We start from the raw sequence: 13,317 nt of genomic DNA on the forward strand, positions 1-13,317 counted from the left end.
CTACTTCATTATATCCAAAAACATTTCTTCAGTGAAGTCAGATATAGCAGACTCATATTGATAACATTGAGATATAACATTCAAAAGGAGTGCATTTTGGAAATCTTAAACTAAAAGACAGAATCTTTGAGACTGGAGAGGTAGATCAGCAGTTAAGAACACTGGCTGCTTTTCCAGAGGACACATGTTCAATTCCCAGTACCCACTTGGTGGCTCACAACTACCTGTGACTCCAGGTCCAGGGGATCCAATACCCTCACATAGACATATATGCAGGCAAAACACCAATGTACATAAAATAAAATAAAATGCTAATTAAAAAACTAGAGTCCTTGTTGGAAACTTAAATTGTTTCTTTACTGTTTGTGAGTGTGCTGTGCATGCAACCCTCCATGCATGCCAGCTCAGAGGGCAACTTGGCAGGTTGGTTTTCTCCCCTCACTACGTGGGCTCAGGGAATTAACTCAAGCCATAGATCTGATCCAAAGCCTTTCTCCACTGAGCCTTCTCAAAGGCCCAGTTGTTGGAAACTTAGACATCAATAGTCCAAGGTTATGTATGAAGAAGAAATGGAATTCTATGCAAAACCCCTTGAAGTCATACCAAATAACTGCTCATCTTGTCCATTTGTTTTTACCATCAAAACCCTGCCACTTTCTCCCTGAATCACCAGATCCTTGATGAAAGTACCTTGTCTTTCTGCAAACACCTCTCAGCAAGCATTAACTAAGATGTTGATAATAACAATAATTTCTATCGTAGTGCCCTGGACCTGACTGTTTCCATCTTTTGCCTAGAGAGCTATCAGTCTTAAGGAAGGAGAATGGAGAACTGAAGAAAATTCTAGCCATCCTAAAGGTGAATAAAATAGATTTTATCTTTTTTACTTGTTTTGGTTTGGATTTCTAGAAATCAAATTCAGGGTCTTTCACATGCTCAGATAGATAAATGCTCAGTTACTGAGCTCCATCCCCAGGGTTCTCACTGGGTAGTCCAGGCTGGCTTCAAACTTAGGATCCTTCTGTCCCTGTGGTCGAGAACTACCACCCATGTCCCCGTGCCCAGTTGAATAAGACTCTTTATTATTATTCTACTTCCTACCTTATTCATCTTTCTGGATGGCTATTTAGAACAGTGCTTCCCAGAAAACTCATATTTATACAGTAGGCACACTGTAGTAAATAAATACAGGCACAGAAGACTTTGGAAGGCTGGAAGCATCAATAGTTAGCACACTTTCGACCCATTCTGAAATGTCAGTGAGTAGTACTGTAATTGATGAGAATCCCTCATTAAGAAACATATTTCAACTTAACATTTCTCTTGAAGAAGTCCAAAACGCCTCAGGATCCTTTCCTTGTTATGTTTGTTTCAAGATTTGTTTAATATTATTATTGTTAGTGTGTGTGTGTGTGTGTGTGTGTGTGTGTGTGACGTATGATGCGTATGTGCTGTGTGCTATGTGCATGAGAGCAGCTGTCAGTCAGATGTACCTTTAAGGAATCAGTTTTCTCTTTCTACGGTGGGAATGAGGGATCAAATGCAGGTTAGCAGGCATTTTTACCACCTGAGCCTTCTTACTGAGCTAGCTAGCCTAGGACTCCTGAGTCTCTTGCCTTCTTCCCTTAGTACTGAGATTACATGTGTGTGCTATATGCCTAGCCTCCCCAGTATGCTGTTATAAAAAAAAAAAAAACAACTAAATTTTTATTCTCTGAAAGCTAAGAACAATTTTTTAAGAAAACACAGTTCTGTTCTTCTGTTGGCAGCCTTAGCTAGGGGGGCTTTCAGGTAAATTATATAACAAACCAGTTTATAATCCATTAATTAAAGCCTTTAATGATAGCTTCCCTCACTTTCATTTCCCACCTACAGGGATCGCCAAGCTGCTACTACGGAAACAGGTCGGTTTCTACCTCACTAGCCCACTACCTTGAAGTTTTCTGATTTGTTCTTGAAAACATTTTCAGTTTTATAGTTGTACATAAATGTGATGATGTGCTCCATGTGGACACTGTGGACTGAACAGTTCATGGTACCTGGCATTCCTTCTCCTAATCCTTAACCATTTTCTTATGTTGGGAAGCGTTTGGCTAGTTTTTCTTTTCTTTTCTTTTTTTTTTTTTTTTTTTTTTTGGTTCTTTTTTTTTTTTTTCGGAGCTGGGGACCGAACCCAGGGCCTTGCACTTCCTAGGCAAGCGCTCTACCACTGAGCTAAATCCCCAGCCCCTTGGCTAGTTTTTCTTGACTCCTAATTGTGTGGGCTCCATGGTGGATAAAATGGTTGATGAATATATCTTTTACTTTCCTGATTCTCTGACAGAAGTGAAATATTTTTGTTTTATTTTTTGTGGTACTAGGGGCTAGGGTCTTTGCCACTGAGCTAGTGCTCTCAAGAGCCACCTCCACCCTCCCCTTTTTATGGAGAAGAAACTCTCACTATAGCCCTAGCCAGCCTGGAACTCAGAGATCTGACAGCCTCTGCTTTTCACTGTGCTGGGACTAAAGGTACATACCACCATGCCCCTCACCCCGCCCTTCCTGCCCTCTCTCTACTAATCATTTTGAGACAGCCTCACTAAGTTACTTAAGCTGGTTTTGAACTAGTGATCTTGGCTCAGCCTCCTGAGTAGTTATATGTGCCACCACGCTCAGCTCTAAAGTGAAATCTTGAGTTTAATACTCACCCTTGATTACTGTCTTATAAGTTCCTACTAATTCCTCAAGAATTCAACATGTATTACTGTACTGTGCCCTACTAACTAGTAAATATTTTTTTTAATTTTTTATTAGATATATTTCTTTACTTACATTTCAAATGTTATTCCCCTTCCTGGTTTCCTGTCCAAAGGCCCCCATCCCCTCCCCCTCCCCCCCATCTGCCCTCCTTACCCCCCCTTGAAATTCCTCTGCACTGGGGGTCCAACCTTGGCAGAATCAAGGGCTTCCCCTTCCACTGGTGCCCCAACAAGGCTATTCTCTGCTACATATGCAGTTGGAGCCCTGGGTCAGTCCATATATAGGTATAGGTCAGTCTAGTACATGTATTGGGTAGTGATTTAGTCCCAAAAATATGGAACGCTTCACGAATTTGCGTGTCATCCTTGTGCAGGGGCCATGCTAATCTTCTCTGTATCGTTCCAATTTTAGTACATGTGCTGCCAAAGCGAGCACTAGTAAATATTTTTAATGATGAATATATTCAAAAGACATAGCACTCCTGAAGTCACAGAGGTTGCTATCTAGTATTTCAATTTTTTTTTATTTTTGTATATCCATTATAATATATAAACTGTTGTGCTTGAGTTTGTTTGTCCCCCCCCCCCCCCTTTATGGTCCTGGCATATCAAATCTCAGGCCTCGCTAAGGAAGCACTCTACCACTGGGTTCTATCCAGGCCTGAGTCTTACCTTCTCTTAGTAGCCTATGAATCTCTCATAGCCAACTGTTCTAATCTCAAGGCATAGAACATAGATATGTTTGTTGAATGGATGGATGGGTGGATGGATGGATGGATGGATGGATGGATGGCTTGCGGGCTGACTGGCTGGCTGGATGAATGAATGGACGAATGGATCAGTAGATATAAAGTTGAGAATATTTGGTAAGATGCTATCAGAAGGAAGAAAGACAGAACTCCAGAATTACTCTATGAGAGAGAATAGAGGAAGGCTCCACTGGGGAAGTGGAGAGTAAGGGACCTCACAAGGAAACTTGACTTCTGTATGCTGTGATGATGTCTTTCCTACCATGTTGTGAGTACTCATTCTTAGAGAAGAAGCTGCTACTCCATTCTTTCTTTTCTTCTCTTTCCTGCTCTTTTCTTTTCTTTTCTTCTTCCTCTGCCTTTTAAAAGAGATTTTATGGGCTGGAGAGATGACTCAGTGGTTAAGAGCACTGACTGCTCACCCAGAGGTCCTGAGTTCAATTCCCAGCAACCACATGGTGGCTCACAACCATCTGTAATGAGATCTGATGCCCTCTTCTGTGCTCACATACGTGAAATAAATAAATCTTTTTTAAAAGAGATTGTGTGTGTGTGTGTGTGTGTGTGTGTGTGTGTGTGTGTGTGTGTGTGTGACCCATGGAGGCCAGAAATATCAGATCCACTAAAGTTGAAGTTAAAGGCAGTTGTGAGCAGTCAGACATGGATCCTCAGAAATGCAAGAGCCATTTCCCCAGCCTCTAAGCTACTGTTTTTATAATCAGTGAATGATTGACTCTCTAATGTGACCTGTAATTCTGCTCCATGAGATCAAAGCTGACTTCTTTTCATTTTCTTGTAGGTTAACCACACCTCGACCAGTGGGTATTACTTCCCCATCACAGTCAGGTGAAAAACAAAAACTAATTCTTTCCAGATATCTGTGTGAGATGAAAAAGTATCTTTTCCTGATATGGAAGTTGTTTTTTTCCTCAGAAACCGTAACATGATTATGCTAATCTTATGTATAATGTGTAAAACATGATATAGCCAGGTCACCACTCAAAGCACATTAGCCAGGTAAGGCAGAGTTCCACTAATGGCAATTTTTCCTACACTTCATGCTCTTTCAGCTGCTCCACGACCCAGTTCCCAGCACAGCAGCCAAGTGGTCAGGTGAGTGGAGGCCTATTATTGAACATTGTAGCTGTTAACAAAGGTGGATGAGTGAGGTGGCTCAAAGTGGTACTGGAGAGGGTTACTGCCAAGTCAAATGTAACACAGGTTTTTTATGTTTGCTTTTGTTTTGTTTGAGTTCTTGTTTTATCTCATTTTATGCAGTCGCTCTTCTTCTATGGAGTCCATCCCTTACACAGTGGCTGGTATCAGTCATGTGGAACAGGTAAAGTAATGGTCATATTATTTTTTTAAGAATTTATTTATATGAGTACACCGTAGCTGTCCTCAGACACATCGGATCCCATGACAGATGGTTGTGAGCCACCATGTGGTTGCTGGGAATTGAACTCAGGACCTCTGGAAGAGCAGCCAGTGCTCTTAACCGCTGAGCCGTCTCTCCAGCCCCATATTATTTTTCTATATTGAGGTTTCTAATGTTTAATAAAAGCAAGACTGTAATTCAAGAATCTTAAATATATATTGGTTTTGGCACAAATCTTGTCATGCCATATGGCGCCTACCTTAGATATTCAGCATTGGACAATGACATGGATCAGCAGGGGCAGCTGCAGTGTAAGTGCTCAAGAAGTGAATGTGCAGTCCCCGCCTCATGCATGTTTGAAGTAAAAAAGCACAAATCCCTCTTTATTCTTTAAAGACTCATTTATTTATATATAAGTGCACTATAGCTGTCCTCAGACACACCAGAAGAGGGCATCACATCCCATTACAGATGGTTGTGAGCCACCATGTGGGTGCTGGGATTTGAACTCAAGACCTCTGGGAGAGCAATCAGTGCTCTTAACCACTGAGCCACCTCTCCAGCCTGCATAGGTCCCCCTTAAAACCAGTTCACATGCTGTGGGAGAATGATAGATGTGTGAGCGAATTGTTACTGAGAAACAATGGGGAGTCGGGGATGTAGAGGAACTGGGTTGAGTAATTAATGGTCATTATTTTTCCGTCAGGGAAGCAGAGGCCTGCACGAAAGGAGCGCTCCCAGAGACTCTTACACTGGTGAGAGAGGGTAGGGGGAAGGTATCTGAAGTCTGCATGTTCTGTCCAGATACTAGAAATTTCTAGTGTTCTATGCATAATATAATGCTGTTTTACTTTTTTCTTGAAAAAATGATCCCAGGTATCCCAGCATACATTACAGTTTTTCAAGTATGGTATTTTTGTTCTGAAACAGAGAGTAAGAAAATAAAAAGTTGAGAGATAGCCATTGAAAACCTGATCAAGGGGGCTGGAGAGATGGCTCAGCGGTTAAGAGCACTGGCTGCTCTTCCAGAGGTCCTGAGTTCAATTCCCAGCAACCACATGGTGGCTCACAACCATCGGTAATGGGGTCCAATGCCCTCTTCTGGTGTGTCTGAAGACAATGACAGTGTACTCATATGTAATAAATAACTCTTTTTTAAAAAAAAGAAAACCTGATCAAAGGTGTCGCTCAACGGGTAATAGCCTTCTAATCTAAATTTGACTACCCCAACAAACATAAATGTGGAAAGACAGAGAACTGGAGAGAGGGCTCAGTTGTTAAGAACACTGGCTGCGGGTTTGGGGATTTAGCTCAGTGGTAGAGCGCTTGCCTAGGAAGCGCAAGGCCCTGGGTTCGGTCCCCAGCTCTGGAAAGGACTGGGGTTCAATTCCCAGCACCCATATGGCAGCTCACAATGTCTATAACTCCTGTTCCAGGGGAACCAACATCTTCACACAGACATACATGCAGGCAAAAATACCAATGCCCATAAAGTAAAAATAAATACGTCATTTTTTAAAAGATGGAAGGAGAGAACCAAGTAAAAGTTGTTTTCTGGTCTTCCTATGTGCACCATGGCACAACAATCTCCCCCTCTCTGTCCCCACCCCCACTCCTACCTCTCTACCTCTACTTAAAAAAAAAACAAAAACAAAAAAACTCTGATCAAAAGACCTTAAGTTATTCGAATTTTCAGAATTGCCACAAGATGGCAGTAGAAATTAAGTCTAAAAGGAAATTAACAAAGTGAATTTCTTTTGTAATGATGGCATTTACTTCTACTTTTCTGCACCGAGACACATGTGAAGGTCAGAGGGAAAACTGTGTGGAGTCAGTTCTGTGGGATCCAGGGGTCAGACTCAGGTCATCAGGTTTGAGTAAGCTCTTTATCTGCTTAGCCATCTCACCAGTGCATAAAATATCAGTTTGTAACCTGAAAGGTGTTTGTTTTCTTACTCCGCATTAAAGGTAAAACATGGACTTCGTTTTTAGTAACAATGTTTTTTTTGTTTGTTTGTTTTTTGTTTGTTTCTTTTTTTCGGAGCTGAATTAACAATGTTTTTTAAAGTCTTGTTTTGTCTGTTACTAATACAGCCACTTGGGTTTTCTTTTTTGCTTTCTTCATGGAAGGCAGTGTGTGTGATGGGCTGGGGACTGAAACTGGGGACTCAAGCATATTCCCATTGAGATACATACACAATCTTTTTCTTCTTTCCTTCCTCCCTTCTTTCTTTCCTTGTTTGCTTTCTGCTTTCCTTCATTTTTTCTTCTTTTCAATCAGTACTGGAGATCAAATACATATTAGGCAAATGTCTACCACTGGCCTCTATTCCCAGCCTGTTTGATTTTATGTAAATTTTTCTTTTAACTTAGTATGTGTACACATGAATGTATACTAACCCATGACATCCATGTGGACGTAAAAAGACAACTTTGTGGAGTTGGTTTTCTCCTTCCACCTTAGGTGGTCTCTAAGGGTTGAATTCAGGTCTCCAGGTTTAAGCAGCATTGGTCTTGGTTTTCTGCCTTTTCATTGGAAACATTATTACATTTATAATTGCTATAATTGCTAATAAGAAAGAACTGCCATTTTGCTATTTCTTTTATAAATGTCATCCTTTTGTCATTAATTCTTTTATTACCGCCTTCCTTTGTGTTAAATTGATTGTTTTCTAGTACAACACTTTAGATCTTTTATTTCCTTTACTATATTCAAAACTGTTTTAAGATTACAGCTAACATCATTTATAAAAGCCTGGTTTAAGTTAGTACCGCATTTAATATCAATACTTACCAAAACTTCATAGTTCTGCAACTCAAACTTTAAATTACTACCTTATACAATTGTCTTTAAAATACGATAGGGGGAAGCTACCAAGAAAAATGCACTTAAACTGTCTTTTGTTGTATTTACCTCTATAACTATCTTTTCCACATTTGAGTTACTAATTAGTGTCCTTTCATTTCAGCCTGAAAGACTCCATTTAGTATTTCTTATAAGGCAAGTTTGAGAGTGATAAGTTCACTGTCTAAATTTTTGTTTATATAGGAATATTTTAACTCCTCCTTCAGTTTTGAAAGGTAGTATTATTGGATATAAGTTTCTGGTTGATAATATTTGAGAACTTTGAGTGTCCTCTGGTCCCTGGTATGTCTGATGAAAAAGTCATTATTATTATTTGTGACGTGTGGCTTCCCTCTTGCTACTTTTAAGGCTCTTTGCCAGGTAGAGGGCATGTGGCTCAGCTGGTAGAGTGCGTAGGTTACATGAAACCCTGACTTGATCCCCAGCATGGTGGCACAAACCTATAATTACAGCACCAGAGAGACTGAGGCTGGAGGATCAGATGTTCAGGGTCATCTTTGGCTACTTGAGACCCTGTCTCAAAAGAGCAAGCTCAATTAATCATTGATTGTTATGACGAGAAGCAAAGTATAGGCAACTCTTAGAGAATACTCCTTTTGTTTTCTTACGTTAAATAGTATTACACACCCTGCCAGCTTTGTTTTGTTTTGTTTTTTATTTGTTTTTATTTGGGGGGGGGTGTGAATCTTCAAGACAGGGTTTCTCTGTAATAGAAACTTGTCCTCAGGAACTTGCTTAGAGTAGTCCAGGCTAGCCTCAAACTCACAGAGATCCACCCGTGTCTACATTCCAAGTGCTAGATTAAAGGTGGGCTCCACCACCACTGGCCACTTTTCTTTTTTCTTTTTTCTTTTTTTCGGAGCTGGGGACCAAACCCAGGACCTTAAGTGCTCTACCACTGAGCTAAATTCCCAACCCCCACTTTTGCTTTTTCAAATGGGGTCTCACTGTTCGGACCAGGCTGGCCTTAAACTCAAAATTCTTCTGCCTTGTCCCCCCAAGTACTGGAAGGGATTCTGGGTACTTGCCACCATTCCTAGCTACTTTTTAATTTTTTTCCCCAATACCATTTAACTTTTTCATTTATCCTCCTCCTTCAACTTCAATTCACTCCACACCACAAGATTCACTGAACACTTTTCAGTCAAGGTCCCATAAAACCTCGAGCCATTTTCCAGCATTGGTAAATTCTTTCTTAAAATAATTTCTCACTTTCTTTTTTTTGTTTTTTTTGGAAAATTATCTTTAATCCCAGAATCATATATTTCTTCCCATATACCAAGCATTGAATTAGTAAGGGATATTGTAATTCATTTCAGTACAAGGAAAATATTACAAAATATTTACAGGAAAATATTAAAAATAACTCAGTCACAAAAGTCAAGTTGGAGTAATCTTTTTTCCTCCAGAATTTTCTACTCTAGTCCCCACTGCATATGAGTGAAAACGAGTAACTAAGACCTCCCCTACAGAATTCCCAAAATAGAGAGGGGATGAGACGGAGGATGTGGTGGTGTCAAAGGGCACAGGGGTGGGCAGCGTTCATTCCTTCACGTCCTGGTCGATTATAAAGAAACGCGTTGTGTGGGGATCCCAGCAGACAAACATTAGGAGGCTCCTGGAACGGGACTTGGACAACACCTGACAGTGGATGTTGCTCTTCACTCTAAGTTTAGCAAGAGTCTGTTGTTCTCTGGAGAGAACAATCCAGTCCTCTGGAGAGAAGCCTGTCCTGGCAGGAGACTCTGTCACAGCAGCCCTCCCATCTCTTTCATAAACGCTTCATAAGCATCGTCCTTAGTTTGTGCTGAGGCAGGAACTGAGGGACCCCATCTTGGGGCTGCTTTGGCAATGGGCACAGCAGCCTCATCCTCCAACCTTCTTTGGAAAACAGTAGCATCTTTATTCTCACGTCGCACCTTCAGAGCAGTGGGCACGAACCGTGTGATGTCTGCCTTGGGATTAGAGATCTGGGGCTTGGCACTGATGGTCACTGTGGCTTTCTTCTCCATGGTGACTACACTTGCACCTTCTGCCTTTGGTCCCTGAATGAGGCTGGGCAGGTCAGTCAGCACCCCTGTATTGGGCAAGAGACCTGTTGAGTAAAGGGAAGGTGGAGCAGGTACAAGAGGAGGCACCGAGGATGGGCAAATCATCCCAGGATGAGGAGGGATCCCTGGAGGTACAGGAGGAAGCCTTGGCAGAGGTCCTTGCGGGGGCTGAGGGGGTAGACCTGGAGGAGGACCTGGGGGAGGGTCAGGAGGTCTGCCTGGAGGAGGTCCTTGAATTCCTGGCATTCCAGGTGGTCTCAGGAATGGAGGCCCTTGGAGGTGGCCCACGAGGAGGGCCTGTAGGTGGTCCAGGAGGTCGAAGAGATGGTGGTCCTGGCATGGGAGGTGCTTGAGTCTGAGGAGGAATGGACTGTGGAGGAGCCTGGTGCTGTGAAGAGGCAGCAGTTGTGCCCTCAGAGTGGGAATCTTCTTTATCCTGCTTCTGCGATTGTTTTCCCACTTCAGAATCTTTAGAGTCTTTCTCGTCCTGCTCCTCTGAAAATTGCTCTGATCCCCATCCTTCCTCGGGGATTTCCTGACCTGCCATTCGCAGCATCATGGCTTGAAGAGGAGTTGACTCCTTTATGTTGTTCTTCCTTGATTTCCCAGGCATATCAACACATCGCACCTTCAGACCTGACCTTTTCTCTTCAGTCTTGTATCTCTTACTGCCATTGGGGTGACTCTCTGAGTCCAATCTGTCAGGGTCTCTGTCCTCAGTATTCTCATCATGTGTATCCTGTTCCATGTCCTCCGCATACCCATGATCCTCCCTGGTACTGGACGTGTCGTCATCATGACCACGCTGAGCAAGCCCTGGGCTGTACAGCATGTCTTCATCTTGTCTCTGAGGGGAAGACCTAGAGCAAAGCCCTCTTTACAGCCATCCATCAGCAGAACTTGAGGAGGAGGGCCAGGTGGAGGCCGGGTGGTTTTCTGCCAGGGGGCAAACGTGGGACACCACGACCCAGGAGAGTCAGCATAGGAACTGCTGGGGTTGGAGGCCCGTACGCTGAGGCTTTCTTCAGGATGGAGGGCGGCTGTGCACCAGGAAGAGGAATGTCCTGGATCAAGATGTTGGAAGGAGCATGGGACATGTCTGGCAAAGGGATGCTCTCTAAGTCCACATGCTGAGCGTTGTTGATGGCATCAAAATACTGGATCTGTTGATTTCTCTTTTGTTCATAATCTACCTCTAGCTGTCTCAATTCTTTGTACACATCTGGGTTTTCTTTTCGATAAAGTTGTAGAATTCGTTCAAACGTTTCCCGCAGCCTTTTCAGCTTGGCTTTCAGTACTTTCTCATTCAGCTGTGGCTGTTGCACTGGGTTAAACTCCATTGCATCCAGTGTCTCCATGTCCCGGATAATCTGTTTGGGATCTTTCATCTTCAAAGCCGCAGCTCGGACCATCATGCACTGTTTTTTGTTCTTTTTCTTTTTTTCTTTCTTTTTTTTTTTTTTTTTGGTTCTTTTTTTCGGAGCTGGGGACCGAACCCAGGGCCTTGCGCTTCCTAGGTAAGCGCTCTACCACTGAGCTAAATCCCCAGCCCCTTTTTGTTCTTTTTCAATTCTCTTTTCCGGGCTTCCTTTCTGGCTTGGTCTGTGGGGTTAATAAACTTCCCACTCTTGGTGGAGGATGTTGATCTTTGTCCCATGTTGACAATCTATTTGATTTTCTTCTTCAGTAAATAAAAAACAGAAGGACCGCTGAGTCCTTTCTGCGAAGGGGCCTTCACCTCTGCCTCTGTGTCTACCACCCAGGCAAGGCGATCTTGAAACCTCGAACACTGGTGAACTTCAGCTTCTCAGAAGAAGGAAGATCCTTTCTTCCCAAGATAGAGTTTTTCTTGGTTGTCCTGGCTGCCCTGGACATCTGTGTATAGATCGGGTTGGCCTAGATCGACTATCCCGCGCGCCTCTGCCTCCAAATGAACTCCAAGGCAGGAAGGAGAGAGTACTGTGACTTTTTTTCTTTCTTAATTCTAAATTCAAATTTTCCTTTGACTTCTCTGGCTTCTCTATTAGAGTTTCTTTTGTTGATTCCTTCTCTACCTAAGTGTTAAATAACATTTCTCAAATGTTTGGGTCTTCCATACAAAGGACCTCAGTCCTAGGAATATTTTTTAAATGGGTTTTTGTCTTTTATTTAGCCCAGAGGTTAACTTTGGGTGTCTTCCTCAATTACCATCCACTTCCACCTCCTTTAAAGCTTGCTTTGTTAGCTGGGTCTGCTAGCACACACCTTAATTCCAACACGTGGGAGGCAGAGGCAGGCAGATCCCTGAGTTCAAGGCAAGCCTGATCTACATAGAGCTCCAGCACAACCAAAGATTCATAGAAAGACTGTCTCAACACCTGCCCCAAGAAAAATGTTTTAATTACATTTATGAATGTATTTAGTGTGTATATGTATGTGGGTACAAATGAGCCACAGTGTCCATGTAGAAGTCAAAGGACAACTTTTGAGGGCTGGTTCTCTCCTTCCACCATGTGGGTTCTGGGGATCTGACTCCAGTCATCAGAGTTGGTACCAAGTGCCTTACCCACTGAGCCATCTCACCAGCCCAGTCACCTTAATTTCTTCCTTCCTTTCTCCCCCCGCCCTCCTCTTTCTTTCTTCTTCTTCCTCTTCCTCCTCCTCCTTTTTTATTTTTTTTTTTGAGACAGGGTTTCACTATGCATCCTGGAATATACTCTGTAGACCAGACTGCCTCAACGTCCAAAGATCCCTCTGCCTCAGCCTCAGCTTCCCCAGCACTGTCATCAAAGTATTCACTACCGTGCCCAGATTTTTTTTTTAATTTATTTATTTGGTAATTTCCTACTTATTACATACTTTGTATCCTGATCATACCCACCCTCAATCACCCCATTCCTCCCTCTCCACTGAGTTGAATTAGTCCTGCCTATATGAGCGTAGGCAACCTACCAGCCACATCCCCAAAGAAAAGTAATGCCTCCCTCTTCAGTTGCCAAGAACTCCTCAGCCTGGGCGAGGTTTCATAGCCTCCCTACCCTGACCATAGTGTCACTGTTTACTGGTTTCATCGAGTCCAGGCAACCACAGCTGTTGGGAATTGATGAATGCAGCAGGCCACACCATTCCCTCCCCACCCTCAGGGTCTTAGATCTCCACCCCATCTTCCTTAGTGATTCCTGAACCTTGTGTGCTCCATTTTAATTTGTTAGACAAGGTCTCTCACTTGAGCTTGCCATTTCTGCTAGACTGCCTGGGTACAAAATCCTAGGGATCCAGTCATCTCTAGTCCCTCCTGCGATGGGGCTACAAGCTCACACTGCAATGCCATGCCTGGGTTTCCCATGGGTACAGGGGTTCCAAACACAGGTCCTCATGTTTACATAGCAAGCTCTTTCCTAGCTGAGACAGCCTTCCTCCCACACCCCACCCTCACCCCTACTAATTCTCTTGTGTAGTTTGCTTTCTTGATTTGATAAAGTGCTATTCTCATCCTTTCTTTTAGCATGTTAATATAATGGGGCAGACAGGAACTCCGGTGCTAGAGCACATATGT

General features: G+C 42.9%; 1 protein-coding gene, 1 non-coding gene and 1 pseudogene across 2 annotated transcripts in view; 1 reads left to right on the forward strand and 2 right to left on the reverse strand.

Annotated features, from left to right (window-relative positions):
* Positions 1 to 13,317, forward strand: part of Rnf212b (ring finger protein 212B) — a 46,569-nt gene that overhangs the window by 24,303 nt on the left and 8,949 nt on the right. The window contains 6 exon segments of the mRNA NM_001447090.1: positions 798 to 858; positions 1,876 to 1,904; positions 4,287 to 4,333; positions 4,558 to 4,600; positions 4,766 to 4,826; positions 5,572 to 5,620. Of these exon segments, the coding sequence (NP_001434019.1) occupies positions 798 to 858; positions 1,876 to 1,904; positions 4,287 to 4,333; positions 4,558 to 4,600; positions 4,766 to 4,826; positions 5,572 to 5,620 (290 nt within the window).
* Positions 3,068 to 3,174, reverse strand: LOC120097296 (U6 spliceosomal RNA). The gene has a single exon (XR_015639200.1). It is a non-coding gene; the product is annotated as a U6 spliceosomal RNA (small nuclear RNA).
* LOC134482117 (WW domain-binding protein 11-like) lies at positions 9,480 to 11,439 on the reverse strand (annotated as a pseudogene).

This window comes from Rattus norvegicus, chromosome 15, assembly GCF_021556685.1.
Source record: "Rattus norvegicus strain SHRSP/BbbUtx chromosome 15, alternate assembly SHRSP_T2T, whole genome shotgun sequence".
Taxonomy (NCBI): domain Eukaryota; kingdom Metazoa; phylum Chordata; class Mammalia; order Rodentia; family Muridae; genus Rattus; species Rattus norvegicus.